The sequence below is a fragment of the Pholis gunnellus genome (assembly GCF_910591455.1).
Source record: "Pholis gunnellus genome assembly, chromosome: 17".
NCBI classification, from domain to species: Eukaryota; Metazoa; Chordata; class Actinopteri; order Perciformes; family Pholidae; genus Pholis; species Pholis gunnellus.
This window is the reverse complement of record NC_136544.1, coordinates 15,749,818-15,766,344: the sequence shown is the minus strand read 5'-3', so window position 1 is coordinate 15,766,344 and position 16,527 is coordinate 15,749,818. Positions and strand designations below refer to the sequence as shown.

General features: G+C 45.9%; 2 protein-coding genes across 2 annotated transcripts; one reads left to right on the top strand and one right to left on the bottom strand.

Moving 5' to 3' along the window:
* Nucleotides 1–434: 434 nt before the first annotated feature.
* On the top strand, nt 435–9,557 carry LOC306709295 (rho GDP-dissociation inhibitor 1-like). The gene is made up of 6 exons (XM_079177370.1): nt 435–494; nt 6,150–6,345; nt 7,066–7,149; nt 7,598–7,674; nt 7,777–7,840; nt 8,151–9,557. The coding sequence occupies exons 2-6, from the start codon at nt 6,156–6,158 to the stop codon at nt 8,351–8,353; spliced, it is 618 nt and encodes a 205-aa protein (XP_079033496.1). The 5' UTR covers nt 435–494; nt 6,150–6,155; the 3' UTR covers nt 8,354–9,557.
* cdr2l (cerebellar degeneration-related protein 2-like) lies at nt 8,890–15,775 on the bottom strand. Its single transcript, XM_079177369.1, has 5 exons — nt 15,688–15,775; nt 13,405–13,517; nt 12,982–13,130; nt 12,368–12,532; nt 8,890–11,639 (listed from the first exon to the last, which is right to left on the bottom strand). Exons 1-5 carry the CDS (start codon nt 15,764–15,766, stop codon nt 10,685–10,687), a joined length of 1,461 nt encoding a protein of 486 aa, XP_079033495.1. The 5' UTR covers nt 15,767–15,775; the 3' UTR covers nt 8,890–10,684.
* Between the last annotated feature and the right edge of the window lie 752 nt (nt 15,776–16,527).

Here is a 16,527-nt window from a genome sequence, read left to right as displayed (position 1 = left end):
ACACTTTTCCGGAGGGGTGTCTGAAGACATCAAGGCACCAATGTTTAAATCAACAAATACCGTTTCCGGTGGAGTTTTCATGATTGAAACGTAAAGCTTTTTCTTTTTGATACGGAATGCATCAGTCTTGTGTCTGCACATCACATAGTGGTTTTATCTACGGGTGAGTGGACACAATAACCGGAACACCTGACTTTAGCCCTAAAGTATTAAGAGCTTTACTTTAGTGACATCAATACCTCAATGTAAAAATACTACAGCTAAAAGTACAGCTTTACATTTCTTAAAATATCAAGTTAATTATTTAAACGCCTTTCATTGTGTGTACGCTGAGTACAGCCTTTAAAATAGGCTTTTATTTTGAAGGCGGTACACCGGATGTTGTCTTACCTTAAAAACGGGAACTTCTCTTGAATTTTCTTCCACCGCTTCACTTCACCCCCTCGCGCCACCATCGACAGGAGGCTGTCACAGAGTACCGGCGATATATAACGGTAAGAGTCGATTAAACACGTGCTAAACTCTTCTGCTAACTAGTTGTAACCGAGCGGGCACGTGTTTGAACGGTTAGCGAACGTGTCCGAGGAGCTTTGGTGTAGCTTGAAAGTTTTTCTGCACCTGATAAGGAAGTCATTACAAGTTATTCGGCGGCAGTAGTTCGTTTCCGGGTGTTGACCGTTAGGTAACGATCCTCCATTGCATCTGTTCACAATACCTCACACACGATGAGTGGATGCATTCACTAGTCGACCAAAAAAAGTGCGTTCAGAGGATTTTAGTCCACTTTAAAATGCGCGTGCGACTCCACTGTCATGTGGCTCATAAGGAACATGTTCTTCCACTTCCTGGAACGAATGCTTTACTCCTTTTAATTTGAGTTGGCCTGCAGGGCTCACACCGTAAACCAGCCACCGTTTAAAGGCTTTCCTAGTTTAAGTGCACGTAGATTACATCTGCAGAGATCAAGTGTGCTTCAGGACCGTCCTCTTTGTGTACTTTGGTGCTGAGCTGTGTGCTCAACTGAATGACTGATAGGTGATTTCTTAAATATCCTCCCTTTTCCTTCCTGCATCGCCTGGAAGATTTTTTTTATTTTTTCCTCTTTTCAGGACTTTGATAACTTTCAGATAACACATTTCTGTCTCGGCCCTTTTTTAATGTGCTTCGTCTCTACCTGAGGACGTGCAGCGCTGCAGCGGAGGCCGGATGTCTCATTTTGCAGAACCGTTTCTCTGGTTTGACCTGGTTGATCTCGAGTTAGGCCCGAGGAGCTTTAATCAACCACAGAAGAAGATTTTCATTCCAGGTGTAACGAGCTTCAAACAGTGTACGGGTCAAAAACACAGACCTGAACTGTAAAATTATGAATATTAACTTGTATTTAGAAAGCAACGGTGTGTTCTTCCTGTCTCTGATATTCAATATCTGCTGCTTCACTAACACTACCAGTTATTTAGTTTGTCTACTTGATCTCATTCTACCGATACAATGTAGCTTTCAGAAGCGTGTGGCGGCCTGTAACCCCTCCGTTGGCTGAATTTGTGGGTTTGTACCACCTGTGATGTCGGGTTGTTGCCACCCTAGAGAGAACCCGTCATACCTAATTGTAGTTCTTCATCTCGTAGAGGCCGCCTGGAAGCAAACCCCAATCTGTGACTAAGCCCCGACCTTTCCGTTGGCACCTTGTCGATCCCATTCACTGGCAGCTTCCTGCTGCCGCACGCAGGGATTTCTCACCGGCTATTTTTAAAGCTTCCTATTTGTTCTGGTTCTTCCTGGGATAGAGTAATGTTTTTCTCTCTCTCCGGGGCTCGTTTTCTTTGTGATCAGTCTTCTGGGCTCTTTGGTCCAATAGCCTTTACACTTAATCAATAATCACTCGCTCACAACCGGTTCTCCGTACTGTTATCTTGTCTTATATCCATTTGTTTTACTCTCACCCCCGTGTAGTTTTCTGTGGAGGTCGATTGCCTCTGCATTGCCTCAGCTCTGCCTGAAGCTCTTGCTGTAACACTTCCTCAAAGCGTTGGTATGCGTTGCACTGCACCCTCGACTTGTTACTACAGCGTGATTTTTTTATTTATTTTTATCTGCTCGCATAACCTGTAACCAGAGTCCCTTCTTTAATACTAATATCATTACAGCATCTCTTAAAAGCATATCAGGGTGGTTTACGTTGGTGAGACGAGCTGTGCTTTAGCGGTTTAGCACGCTAAAGGAAATGAATCAGTCATCTCGCCTGAAGAAGGAAGTCTACAGTAGGTTCTTTCGCTTGCATGAGCGAAAAGGCTGCTGCTGCTACTCAGCAACTTAAATCTAAATCACCACAAAGGTGGTGGTGGTGGTGGGACAAATCCATCGAGTGCTGCTCTTCATGTCAGAGTTACACCATAATATCAGCTCATATGCAGCTAATTCTGCTCAATGTATGCATGAACAATAGTTTGGCTAAAGACAGAAGGAATGCTTTGAAGGTTTTGAGGTCGATGCATTCACTGCATCGACACGTTGCTGAAGCGTGTACTGATTTATAAGAACTGCAGAATCGGTTATTCACAACAACCCGTGGGATCAAAATGTTGATTCTTAATCAGTTTTTCTCCTACAATTGATCCGCTTTTATTAAAGCGTCGCGATGAGGACGCGTTGAAGTGTAGAGAGATCATGTGGGGAACAAAGGGGAGAAACGCAAAGGTCTCTGGCAGACTAAAGGAGATCAAAGCAGCCGTAGATCTGTGAGTGACGTCTAAAGGTCACTTCACAACAGTCGATCATTCTCCGTTACTTTTATTGAAGCAACATTCATATTCTATCGTTGTGTTCTTGGCATCATTTTATTAGATTATTAATCATCTTCTGTAAGACTTCAATTTCCCAAATTCTACTGCGCACAAACTACAAAGCTCCTGTTGGGTTTCATGTGTTTCTGATGTCTGCTGAGTTCTCACCTTCAGCCACATTGTTGTTCCTCTCTGAAGAGCCTGACCACTGTGTGATCCATGGCGACAGAGCCCAGGAGACTACATCAAACGACATGCATGAAGATGTATTTATTATTTATTAGCTTCGTGACGTCACACGCTCGTACCATGACACAGGGATTCCCTGGTCCTCGTTGATCTTCAGTAACGTTTGATGACCCTAATGACTCCTGTCAAAGAGAATCCTCTTGACGTGTCGCCAGTTGACACCTCCCCAGCCACTTCCTCTCCTGTCCCCGAATGCCTCATCAGCCGTAATCCCACTTCCTCTAATCTCACAGCTCAGCGGTGTTGCTAAGGAACAGCCCTAAATCTGAAGCCTCCCGTGTTTGTAAAGCGGCGCAGCTTATCCCCGCCAAGCCCGCCGATTATCCTCCCGTAGCACAGAGCTGTGACGGTGAGCGGGTTCAACGGCATCTCCAGTGTTTGTTAGCGTGATCTCATGACCCGAGTGTCGCTTCCCAGCAGGCTGAACAATCACCCCCTCATACTTGTTTATAGACCAGAAAGACTGTGCATCATTGTGAGGGTGATGACGTCACTATTGTTTAAACTAACCCATTTACTCATTGCATGGGTCTTTAATTTGCTCAACTATTTCATAGTCCTGTCAAGATGTCGTCTCTGAGTGATGCGACTGTGTGCAGACGTTGCAGACTTATAAACACTTCTTCATTCGTTGGTGCTTATGTGAACTATGTTGCTGACAGTGACAGACTGAAGGGAAGCTGCTCTGGTTCGTTCACACTAAGCTATCATAAGCTATCACAGTATACAGTTACATTTGTTTTACTTAAATCCAGTTATGTTGCAACTGTTTTTTTATTGATAAATCTGTTTATTACTCTAATCGACATTGACTCTTGAAGGAATGAGGGCAGAATTAAAACCTGATGAAAAAATAAACTTTAATTAAAGCATGTTGGTTTATGTTAGCAGCACTATAGCAGGTTGAATCAACTACTAAATGGAAAATAACTGGACTGCTTCTGTCTACTTTTTTAACTCGCTCACACATGTAATTTAATTAATACCGTAGATGAGCAAATGTACGGCGAGTGATAGCCGTCGATGTTAATACCACGGTATCAGTTATCAAAATAGTCGCAAATGTATTTATTGTTGATTTGAATCAAACGAGTGATCGTGCTCTACAATCAGAAACCCCTAAAAGAGCTCTCCACCAATTTAGCATTACATCTATAGCATGTTGAAATCCGTGTCGTTGATCTTTGTCCTCCGTAGACTTAATAATGTAGCAGAAGTCGCGTCTCGAGGACCCTTAAAGTCCGCATAGTGCAGCTCTCTGCCCACGGTGCGTCTAAAAGGACTCCTCACTTCCTCCTGTGACTGCAACACACAGGAGAGGACGTGAGAAAAACAACCTGTTGGACACTCCGAGAGTAACACGACACCGTCGTTGTGTTTCCTGCTCTTGTGTCTCACTTATTCCCTCTCACCAGGAACACTCCCACACAGCTGAACACCTACTGAGGAATTTGTGCTTCTTTTTTGGGAGCCCGGAGGCCTTGTTTGGTAAACGTTGCTGTGTTCTCACTTCCTGCTTGGCGAACACCCAACAGAACAGTACAGGACGGGCACAATAGAACAGAGAAGGGCGTCAGACCGGCAGAGCGACAAACCTGTGTGTGTGTGTGTGTGTGTGTGTGTGTGTGTGTGTGTGTGTGTGTGTGTGTGTGTGTGTGTGTGTGTGTGTGTGTGTGTGTGGAGCGGTGTGATTTACTGTGCTTCAGGTTGTAAATAGAGAGTCGGGGGATTACGTTCATCAAGTACCTCTGCTCAGCGAGTAAAGAGAACATTTGCATTTTTCTGATTTGTAAGTTTGTCTCTGTTGATTTATGACCTTTAACTCGCACGTTGACACTGATTTGCAGCAGCAAACAAATGATGATTATTTACCCTAAAGTTTAATTAGACTTAAATGGAGACAGTTTATCACCTGATGTCTTCCTTCGTTTTAGGGTAGTTTGGTTTTACTGTTAACATTCAAGCATCGATCTTTAAAGGGCGTTTTCTAACCCTTTTATCATAACTTAAAGGAGCAATATATGACAGTTAGAGCATTAATATAGAAGCAGACAACTATTCATGTGAATATATATATATATATATATATTAGTTCAGAGTAATAAATCCTCTTCTACAGTTTGTCAGCTCGGTTTCCTGTTTGGCTGTATCTCTCAAATACAGGAAGTCGTGTTCTTTCAGCACTCAAATGTTGAAAGAACACGCCACCCTGAATCAGGAAATAGAAACTAACTTTATCGACGTGTGTGTGTGTGTGTGTGTGTGTGTGTGTGTGTGTGTGTGTGTGTGTGTGTGTGTGTGTGTGTGTGTGTGTGTGTGTGTGTGTGTGTGTGTGTGTGTGTGTGTGTGTGTGTGTGTGTGTGTGCCACACAGAACATCATCCAGCTGCCTCTGTGTTGATCAGCGTTGTATATTTCTGCTCCCAGCATATGTGCACCAGATGTTAGCAGTAGGAAAAAAAAAGAAGAAGAGTGATCTATAGATTTTTGTGAGCAACGTTTGAGTTTCGTAGCACCTCGATGATCTCACTTTGCTGTTGTGCCGTTTCCTGCTCAGGATCAGCATCCTCTCCTCTAATCCGGAGTGACTGGTGCAGCTGGGTGTAGAGGTCCACATTAGCGCTAGAGGGAGAAGCCTTTAGATAATCATCAGCTCCATGTCGCCGCTGTGTGAACGTTTACGTCTGTGCTTATGTCTCAGCATACACTAATGGACAAAAACGCAACAAAACTTCTTCGTCTCGTGCCAAAAGTAATGATAATGTACTCGTGATGATCCGCACAAAGCGTGTTGTGCTCTGTGCATGAAAAGGAACTCAGTTGTCGCCCTTAATCGTCTCACTCTGGGTCAAAGTTGTTGCTGTCAAGTGTTTCAAAATGTTCATACTTTAAGCGCTGCCAAGTAAATTCCATCGTGCTCTACAGTATCTCAAAACTGCACATCGCACTGAATAATGTCAGCGTTATGTAGCAGCCGTACGTCTCGACAATGCGCTGCCTCGCTCCACACGTAGATCCAACTTCATTAAAGCAAAGTAAAGCGTCTGTGTGGAGTCCTGCCGTCCGTCCGTGTTGCTCGATCACGTCCTCTAACCGCTCCGCTGTCTCTTTCTGCCGTTAGCTCACCATGGCCGAACAGGAACCGACACCGGAGCAGCTGGAAGCGCTGGCAGCAGCCAACGCAGAAAGTGAGAACAGAGTCAACTACAAACCTCCTGCTCAGAAGAGCTTACAGGAGATCCAGCAGCAGGACCAGGACGACGAAAGCCTGCGCAAGTACAAGGAGGCGCTGCTGGGCAAATGTGCTGCCGTTGCAGGTTAGTGATACCTGCTGGTTACTTAGCACATGCTGAGATATTCTGATTTCATCCACCGGTACAGCCATCTGATGCAAAACCCACTGAAGACAGAATAAATAGTGTGTGTGTGTGTGTGTGTGTGTGTGTGTGTGTGTGTGTGTGTGTGTGTGTGTGTGTGTGTGTGTGTGTGTGTGTGTGTGTGTGTGTGTGTGTGTGTGTGTGTGTGTGTGTGTGTGTGTGCAGTACCAATAGTGTGGCATCAAACCTGTTATTTGTTGTGTAAAGAGTATATCTGTGAAGTATGGCTTTTGTAAAACAGAAAAGGGGTTTGTAGTAATAAAATATGCAAAGTAACGTTAAAGAGTAGTTTTTAATAGAACATATTTGAATAATAATCACTCTACCAGCTACAAAAAACACAATATGGAAGTTTATCTCTTCATGCGGAGGCCGATGGTGTGTGTGTGTGTGTGTTTAAAGGCCGATATTATCAACCGAAGATGTAAATCTGGAACTGAACATGAAACTAACCAATAAAACAAACCTCGGTGAGAGGAATCTTTTGAAAGAATGAAATGAAACTTGAAGGTTTCTCACTGTCGGCTATATGACTTCTGTCAGAGACAAAGAGCTGATAGTTCTCAACGGTGCGTTACGATATTTGAGAGAGGACCTTTGACTTGATGATTGGTCTTCTGGTTGTGAGTTCTTACTCTGTGAGTCTTCTCTCTCTCTCAGATCCTAAAATCCCAAACGTCCAGGTGACTCGAATGACTCTGCTATGCGATACGGCGCCGCAGCCTCTGGTCCTCGACCTGCAGGGTGAGTAGAGCGAAGCGTGTGATTATAGAAGTATAAACGGATGTTTTATGGATGACCACGTTTAGGCAGCTGTCTTCCTCACAGCAGATGCACTGGAAGGAGTAGCTCACAGTGACAGTAATCGCTCCCAAATATGGATTAAATAGCCTGCTGGTTCATTAGCCTGCTAATTAGTAATGACAAGATTCCCTTGTTAGTGGCTTATGAGCCATTTCCTGTTGGCTCTCCCTCAGTGGTCACAGTGAGCATCAACACAGCCGGGCTCACTGTGCCACACGGTGGTCAGTTTAGTGACTACATGTCTAAATACAACTTGAGAATGTTTTTCTTCTTTCTCTGGTAAAAGTAAACCATGAAATCCCTTCTTGTTTATGAACCTTTCAGTTTATACGTTTAGCGTTTTACTGAACTTGCTGTCGTCACACTGCTGTGTTGCTTTCCCTCCCAGGAGACTTGGACAACTTGAAGAAGAACCCGTTTGTGCTGAAGGAGGGAATCGAATACAGAATAAAGATCAACTTCAAGGTGAGAGAGTCTGGTGTTTGTCCGTCTCATGTCGCTGTCAGTGAGCGGTGTTTGTCACGGGAGAGAGGTCAGCAGGATGTGATGCATGTCGCCTTTTTGCAGGTCAACAAGGATATCGTGTCGGGCCTGAAGTACACGCAGCAAACATTCAGGAAAGGAATAAAACGTAAGGCTTCCTCCGTTATTTAATTTAATCTCTGCTAATCTTTTAGGTAGGCTTTGAAATGTAAAGGACTAATTTAACATCCATTCATGTCTGTACAGTAAATATAAAGCTATAGCCAAACGGTGCTTAGCTTAGCTTGTAGCATATTCCACAAAATGACGTTTTAAAAAGCTTAAACGGGCCAAATAAACCGGCTGTCTTGTTGGAATGATAACACTGAAGTTCGTACTGCGTGTTTAACTTTGTTTGCTTTACTTATTCTCAGTGAGCACGTTGGGTAATAAGCAACTTATTAATCTCTTCTGTGCAGTTGACAAGTCTGACTACATGGTCGGCAGCTACGGGCCCAGAGCGACCGAGGAGTACGAGTTCCTCACCACCATGGAGGAGTCACCCAAAGGGTTGCTGGCCCGCGGCACCTACAACATCAAGTCCAAGTTCACCGACGACGATGAGCACGACCACCTCTCCTGGGAATGGTTCCTCACCATCAAGAAAGATTGGACGACCTGATTCCCCCTCAGCGTCGTCCTCTGTCCCTCTCTCTTCTTCTTGCTATCGTTCAGTTACTCCTGTCTGGAGTTTGTATTGATTCTCAGCTTCTGCTCTCTCCGTCCATCGACGAGTTTCTAAATTCCAATCACTTCATCATTCCTCCCGTCGTAGTGCTTCTTGTTAATCATCACATTTTTTTTTTTAAATGGAGAAAGCAACAATGTGCACGATACAGATTTTGCTGTTATGGTTTGTTTATAAAAGAAAAAATATGTAAAAAAAAATATAGTCTGCTTTTGGAAAAATTGATAAACTTAGTGATTCACTTTGCCCTTTAACTCTTTTCTTCCCTTTTTCATTCTTTATTTTTCAAATTGTTTTGTACTATTACCGTGATCTGCCTTAGAAAGCAGTAGTGCTGTATGTACGGATCCACTGTCGCGTACCGCTGCTGGACACAGCTCTTAAACACAGCCCTCTTAACGCCTTTGAGCACATTTGCACCAGGCTCTTGGTCAATTATTTAGAAATCAGGCCGCCTCTTTTTCAAACTATTTAGCACCAAATGTCTTCTGACCCCTCGTGACCCCTCGCTGTAGGTGAGCAGGGTATTGTGGCCTTAAATAAAACCCTTTAGAAATAGACAACCTAACTGAGCCCTTTGCCTTCAGATTATATTTGCCAGACCATTATGTGAGCGGTTTTTTAACATTACTCGTAGAACACGGACCTTTATCACCTTTTTATATCAGGTTTGAGGATTTGTAAACTCCATCAGGGTGTCATTTACAATCATCTAGTATTTGTAGCGTTCTAAATCTCGGTTTACTTAACTGTAAATATCCTGCTTGTTAAAGTCCGGCTTGTGCTGATGGCCTTCTGTCACCCAGGTTCCTCCCTCGTCCCCGAGGCTGTCGACCCGCTCACCTCGAGTTAAAAGTTAAAAATGACCCACGCTGACTGTGCCTCCAGTCTCTCACAACCACACGCTGCTCCTGCTGACTCAGCGGCACTTTGTGATCATCAGTGAGGTGAAATGTCGTCTGTACTTCTGAACCAGAGACATCAGTCCCAACCGGACCTCCCAAGTGTTATCTGTTTTTATTCACTCCAGACGTATATGGGAATGAAATCTGCTTGTGTCAGACTGATGTTCTTGACTGAACGTGTGCCACTTGTATCAGTTGATCTCCTGTGTTCACATTAAAGTGTTCAGACTGGGCCCCCGCTTGTGTCCTACTTTATTATGCCGAGGCGTTGTGTTTTCGGGTCGTCCGTCCCCCATTCTCTGTCTTGAACGCGACATCTCGGGAGGAAAATTATTCTCTTGGATTCAAGGATGAACAGATTAGAGTCCTGGGGTCAATTCACGACCGTAACTCAAGAATAAGTGCTAAATCTGACTTCTTACAGGTTCAAATGTTGAATTGTTAAACGGCTACTTGACTTTTACAACCACAAGGTGTCAATTCTAGTTCAACCCGCTGTAGGATTTGATTTGTTGCCTCCCCGAGCATTTAACAGAAGAACAACGTGGTCGATACATTTCTCATTTTAATCAACAGAAAACATAAATGGCCTCCAACAAGAACTTTGACAATGTAGCACAGCGTGAGCTGATTATGTCGTGTCTGAAATGATCAAACGTATCCCTGAATCACTCCGCGGCTTGTAATGCATGCTGTGGAAACCCATCTTCACCAGATTAGTTACAATAAACCATGTAAACAAATAACCATCAAACACTTAATGCACGGTACAGTTTGGCAGCTGTCTTGAAGGATTTTCACCGTCCAAGAAATTCACCGTTTTATCTTAAAGCGCACTAACTGGTCAAACACTCGTGATTTTAGTCTCAACCTGCTTCTAAAAAGCTTTTTAGCACTTAGTGTTCATCAGTCAGACACATGCTTCAAATAACCTAAGTAGTTAAAAACAAGTGGCTGCTTTTTTTTCTTTTTTTGTATTAATTATTTGGCTTAATTGTTTTCAATAAATAAAAAATAATTAAATCATTTCTGCATCAGTTAATCTCAATTACAAATACTACATCACACACTAGACTGTCCTCGGACAGAAACAAAATTATTTTATCAGTTATGGTCACTCAGGGAAAAAAAAAAAAAAGCTATTTCATCCACATCAGAATCCTCCATGAAGGCAAATCTACCATTTTGACAGTTTCAGATGAATCAGCCATCCACCGCTAACAATATCATGAATCACCCGACTACAGGACTCCAGGACTCCACCCGTCATAACTGGTCACATGTAACACGAGAAGTCTTCAAAACAGTGTCATTAAATACATCATGTGCAGTCCCTGTTGGTAGACTCGGTAGCGCGTGCTCATTTGTGACTCTTCTTGCTCTTGGTGGAGTTCAAGTCGCTCTTGGTCTTCTGCAGGCGGGAGAAGATCTCTTTGAACAGGGCCTTGTACTCCGGCGTGTTCTGGCTGAGACGTTTGTCCACCTGCTCCACCTGCCTGCTGATCCCCTCCAGGGCCTCCGGGGTGGAGGGCGCTTGCGGGGGCGTGGGAGGGGCGGCGGAGGCGGAGGCGGAGGCGGCTGCCCCCGATGTCGAAGGCCCCGCGCAGACCATGATGTAGTCCTTCATGGAGGGGTCCCTGGAGACCGGCCGCGAGGTCTGCACCCCGGCGTGGCACAAGCTCTCCTCGTGACGCCGGCACTTCCCCAGCAGCCCCTCGTACTTCTCCAGCAGCGCGTGGTACTGCTCGTCCACCTCCCGCAGGATGGACATGCCGCGCTTGCGCACGCCGTTGGCGTGGATGGCGTAGCTGCCCTGACGCCTGCCGGAGGCGTCGCGGGCCGAGATGGCATTCAGAGCTGTGTCGCTGCAGCTTTTCCTCACCGGGCCCCCCTGCTGCCCCGTGGCCCCTTGCTCTCCATCAGCTCCTTCACCTCCCTCCTCCAGCCCCAGGCCCTCCTCCGGGGTGTCCGTCTCGGGGCCGTTGCTGAGCAGCGTCTCTAGGCCGTCTTCCATGCCCCCGATCAGACACAACCTGGACTTCCTCAGCTGCTGCATCTCCTGGAGCTCCGCCTCGAGCTCTTGAACCCGCAGCTGGCAGCCCTCCGCCCCCAAGAGACGCTGTTCCAGGCGCTCGAACTCCTGCAGCACGGCGGCGCACTCCCGCTCTGCGCCCTCCCGCTGGGACCGCTCCGTGGCCACCGCCGAGCGCAGGGAGGAGACGATGTCTGTCAGGCGCTCGTTCTCCTCGTCCACCGGTCGCGTCTCAGCCAGGTCCACGCTGCCCGGATTGGCCAACAGGAAACCATCTTCATACCTGATGTAAAGTAGTCAACAAGTTGTGCTTTAAAAAAAAAAAACTGCACAATCATGTAGTCGGTGCACCAACCTGGGCATTCTTTAAAGGCATTATAAAACCAACAGTGAATCAGATTATGTTAATGACTGCAGCCCGGCTTTGATAAAATCTTAATCTTACGCCTTTTATGCTGGTAATTAAGTATTTTACTGATCACATCAGATGACGCTCTATGTTTTGACAAATTTCAGCTTTCTTGTTCATTTTATCTAATGAGCAAGTTTACTCGAATCAACTTTAATTAAATACATTTAAAGGCAATTTAAGCGCATCAAAACATGCAACTTCCACTAGAGTTTGAGACTACAAAGACCGCTATGCTAGGCTAGTTGGTTCGGCTCGTTTTTAACCTTGGTTTTCTAGTTCTTATGAATTTCCAATATACATTTAATGGTATAACAATTTCTATAGTGAGGTACGATGTCCAAAAGTAACTATTTTGACCAAATATGTAATTACTGAGTTTTGCCTTTGCAGGGCAGTGCGGTCTGAAAGTTGTTGGATTTACTTTAAATCAACCCAGCAGGTGTCCTGCAGAATAATCAGATCATCTGTGTTGTATTGGCACCACACACACACACACACATCTGTGTGAACAAAGTCAAGTGCCTTCCTGCTCACACACACACACACACACACACACACACACATGCTGTACACTAGAAAAAGGAACTGCTGAGAGTGACCTTGGCGCAGTGCAGAGCTCTTTGAGGCAGGGGAAGGAGTGCACAGTCTTGCGTCGCTCCGTCTTCTCTCTGCGGACCCTCAGCTCTTCCAGAGTCCGCAGCTCCTCCACCCGAGCCGTCAGGCTGTCCACCTGACCCTGCAAGGTCTCCATGGTGCCCGTCAACCTGGACCCCCACACACACACACACACACACGTTTGTTCAGAGCCAGTTACTTCATTGCTGAGCACACCGTTCTCCTAAAGCTACAGTGAGCCACTGTTGCAACTTAAAGCATGTGAAGCAGCGTATTGAGAAAGAACAGAGGCAGCCATTGAACCCTTTAGCATTAAGTCCACTAATGTGATTTGTAAAGAACTTCGACCCCTGATTATGATTATGGTGATGCAAAAGATAGCAACAATGTTAAGTCCTCTAGTTTCCCTGGTAGCGGGGATTGTTTGTAAACACACAGTAGTCGTAGTTTCAGCAGAAATGTGGAGCGATGTGAATTACAAAGTATTGTGATGTATCCGTGTACCAGCCTCGAGCTGGTTCAGGCTCGTCCGTTTTTTTAAAGATCTTTGTTACGTGATGGCGGCGTGTGGGACCTGTGACGGACGTATTTTCGTCACCTGTCTATTTTCTGATGCGAGGTCTTGCTCTCCAGCACCAGTTTCTCATTGGTGATCTCCAGCTCCCTGGCAGTCACATCCAGCTGTTCATACACCTTTGCGTGCTGCTCGTTCATCTCCCTCAACATTTCCAACTGCTTGGACAGGTACTGCGAGGGAGACACATTTCAGATTAAAGTTAGTCGATTAGTGACTCGTACCCCAGTGTGCCATCGGTAACACCTCACACATGGGATGCTACGGCATTGTTAAAGACACAACGTTACTACGCAATGACCTTTTTATGACCCATCACTTTATTGACATGATTTACCAAGCCTTTATGACATATTTGACACTTTTTGTCCTTCTTGCTATTTTGTCTTCTTCTTGCCGTGCTTCAAGCGTTTCAATAATTAGCTGAAACATGTGGGACAAGCGTACCTCTATCTCTTGCACTTGCTCGTCGTTGTTGATGTACATCTGTTGCAGGGAGTCCTCCAGCTCCTTGTTGCGTTCCAGAAGGGTCTTGCCGAGCTCGGCTGCCAAGTGCAGGTCTGACGGGAACCAGAGAAAGAAGAGCAGACGTAAACACCGGACAGTGGCGAGTCATTTTTTTGTAGGAACTGACTATTTATCATAAGTTTCATATTTTTATTATGACAAACAAAAGACAGAACAAGCCTTAAAACAGAGCTAAAAACATCTGAACACAACATACTGAAGGGGAATGATGGACCTTGTAGATTTAACTAATACTCGTCTCCACCGCTCGAGCACAGATCATATAAACCTGTAGCCATCTGCACACCGGGGGGGGTCTGAGTACACAACAGGAGGCACCCCTCCCACAGTTGCTGTTATTTCACAACACAGCCTGAAGCGTACATTATTCATCTCCTCTGGTGAAAAAGAAAAAAAGCCTCGCTGGATGGAGGAGTAGGAGGAGGAGAATCCTGCTGGCTCTGCATACTTGGAGCCCACAACAACACTGGAGCAGTGGAGAGACAGGAAGGAACAGAGAGCCATGGACACTCATTACTGGACATGAGAGCAGTGTTTTACCACCACGGTGTTGTGCGTGAGCAATGACAGGAACACACACACACACTCACACATGCATCAACGTTGGTTTGATTTACGGTTACTGTACGCAGCTGGGATCCCTTTTGTTTTATCCGATATTCTTAACAAGTATCATCACACGCCTGCGTTGTTACATCTGCCTCCAACACTGCTGAGGGAGACGGGGACAGGCTGCAATCATTTCCTGTTTCAACAATGCAGAACTGACAACAGAACTCTGTTCTGAAACACAGAGTGATAATGAGCTGAGTGAGAGTGTGTGAGCACAGTGAGCCCCCCCCCCCCCCCCCCCGGGTTCCTGAGGGGCCGACACGTGCCGAGTCTTAGTTATGTAATTTCAGAATTGTGCGCACGGATGAGGGGAGCAAGAAGCAGGCAGTGGCTGAAGGAAACAACGATCGCCACCCATCACCTAATGACAAGAAAAAGGGCCGTCACGTCACAAAGACAGGCATGGCCTGCATCCGTGACTTGTCCTCACGTTCAATCACATGACATAAACATGACATCACCACACCGCCATCTGCCCAGACACACTTCATACGTTTGCCAGATCATGATGAACACATGCAGGGGTCACCGAATGTCAGAGAAGTTGCATAACAGCAGCGTTTCTGGGGGCAAAATCCTGCCCCGGCTTTGAGCCCACGCAGGACGACGTGAGCTTGATCTGACCCCAAAGTCTGGAATCTCTGATCCCGACTAAGGAGGTCTAGTCTGGTGCTCCCTAATCAGATCATCCAGGGGCTTATAGACTGGACATGCCGAATAATGCCGAGATGAGATACGGGCAGTATGGCGACACACCTGCCCGTCTCGTGTACAATGAGATGATGAGGCACAAAGCTGCTTTAGTGGAGTGGGTCAGCAGGTAATCAGGGGATGGGTGGGGGGGGGGGGGGGGGTGATGCTGAGGCCAGCGCTGCAGACAGACACGCTGTCGATGAAAGTGCATCCATTGATGTCGTTACTGAGAGAGCTGATAACACAGCGCATCACTTTATGCATCGGGGAAAGGCACTTCACATTGATTTCCTGCCTTTGCTTTGTTCATTTAAGGTCACAAGCATCCCTGCTGGGTGGTTTCATGGTGAAAAATAGATAAGTCTATCATTGATCAAACAATTACAAAATGCAGGTTGTTTTCTGCATTTTCCCCCCTCACACAACATACATCATGCCACTACTTCCCCACAGATGAGCAGTGCTTCACCACAACGCAGCAGAATGAACACAGAGTGTGTGATAGATTCAAACTAGGAGGAGAGGAGTGCTGCGATGTAAGATGTGACCCTGCCAGAAGGAAGATGAAACAGAAACAACATTCACTCAGACGGACAGGCGGGCAGGCAGCAGGACTATTCTGGGAAACATCTCTGACAAGATCAAAATAATTGGCGGAGGAAGAGAGCAGAGACGCAGATCCGGATTCGAGATGCAGAGACAGACAGAGTCATGGGTTTACAGTTGTCACCGCGCGTGCACACGTGCATGAAATGTGTTTTTACAGTAAATGCAACCTCCACCCACACCCTCCTGCATCCATGTATCCTAAAAGCCGAGGCACAACACCAGTGGGTTGTGTGTGGGGCATTGTTACACCCACCCACCCACCCTAAGACAGGAGGAGTGGGGTCTCACCTTGCTCCAGGTCCCGCTGGTCGTACCACGGCTCCTCTTCCTCTGTGACAAACTCCTCCATCCTTCCTGCACGGAGCATCGAAGCTAATCAACTTCTTCTCCTTCTCCGGCGATGTGATCTGCTAATTCACGGGCATGCTCGAGCGGAAGTGACAACAAACAGCAGCTGCGCAGCCTCCCCGAGTGCGTAACCCTTTGAGACGAACCCCCCTCCCGGCAGCGCACCTGCTTCTTGGACCGCGTATAGATGTGAACCGAAACCACGTGATCGGGCCGCTCACACCTGCACACCTGAAATGAAACGGTGTGCTGAGCTGCTGCTGGACAGCCGCGGCGGTGGATCTTCTGTTTGTCTCATCGGTCTGTGATGAGCAGCTCGGCCGCCTGCTCAGTGGCTCAATGATGCTGCTGCGTTCAGGTGCTGTCGGAAATGCTGGATTAACTCTTTACCTGCTGCTGCTGCAGCAGCGTTGCCTTTTTACTGGTTGTTTTATTACTGCGTTTAAACACTGGTTTGACTCCATCGTCCCAGATTAGTGAGGCTAATTGACTTCAAGTTTAAATCTGACATGTTTATTTAAAGTTATATCATTACAACTGTTTGTAAGCCCCACGTGAAACTATTCCCAACGCTACATCTTCTCCACTGAAGGTTAAATGTGTAGAAAACATTTCCAATATTAAATAATAAAACAGATCTATTTCCTTTAAATACCATTGTAGCCCATCATGTCGGTTCATATTTGTTAGTGGTGCTTATTAAATGGGACACTACTGCCATGTTTCTATTTGCAACACTTCCTTTTCATCGTCTAGATGTAGGGAGGCCGTAAATTACAA

What these genes read in the sequence shown, in the direction of transcription:
- LOC306709295 (XM_079177370.1), top strand. Translation starts at nt 6,156, where the DNA reads ATGGCCGAACAGGAACCGACACCGGAGCAGCTGGAAGCGCTGGCAGCA. An exon ending in GAATAAAGATCAACTTCAAG is followed by an intron (nt 7,675 to 7,776) that starts GTGAGAGAGTCT and finishes GCCTTTTTGCAG; the next exon opens with GTCAACAAGGATATCGTGTC. An exon ending in ATTCAGGAAAGGAATAAAAC is followed by an intron (nt 7,841 to 8,150) that starts GTAAGGCTTCCT and finishes TCTTCTGTGCAG; the next exon opens with TTGACAAGTCTGACTACATG.
- cdr2l (XM_079177369.1), bottom strand. Translation starts at nt 15,766, where the DNA reads ATGCTCCGTGCAGGAAGGATGGAGGAGTTTGTCACAGAGGAAGAGGAG. An exon ending in AGCAAGTGCAAGAGATAGAG is followed by an intron (nt 13,131 to 13,404) that starts GTACGCTTGTCC and finishes TCTCCCTCGCAG; the next exon opens with TACCTGTCCAAGCAGTTGGA. An exon ending in TCGCATCAGAAAATAGACAG is followed by an intron (nt 12,533 to 12,981) that starts GTGACGAAAATA and finishes GTGGGGGTCCAG; the next exon opens with GTTGACGGGCACCATGGAGA.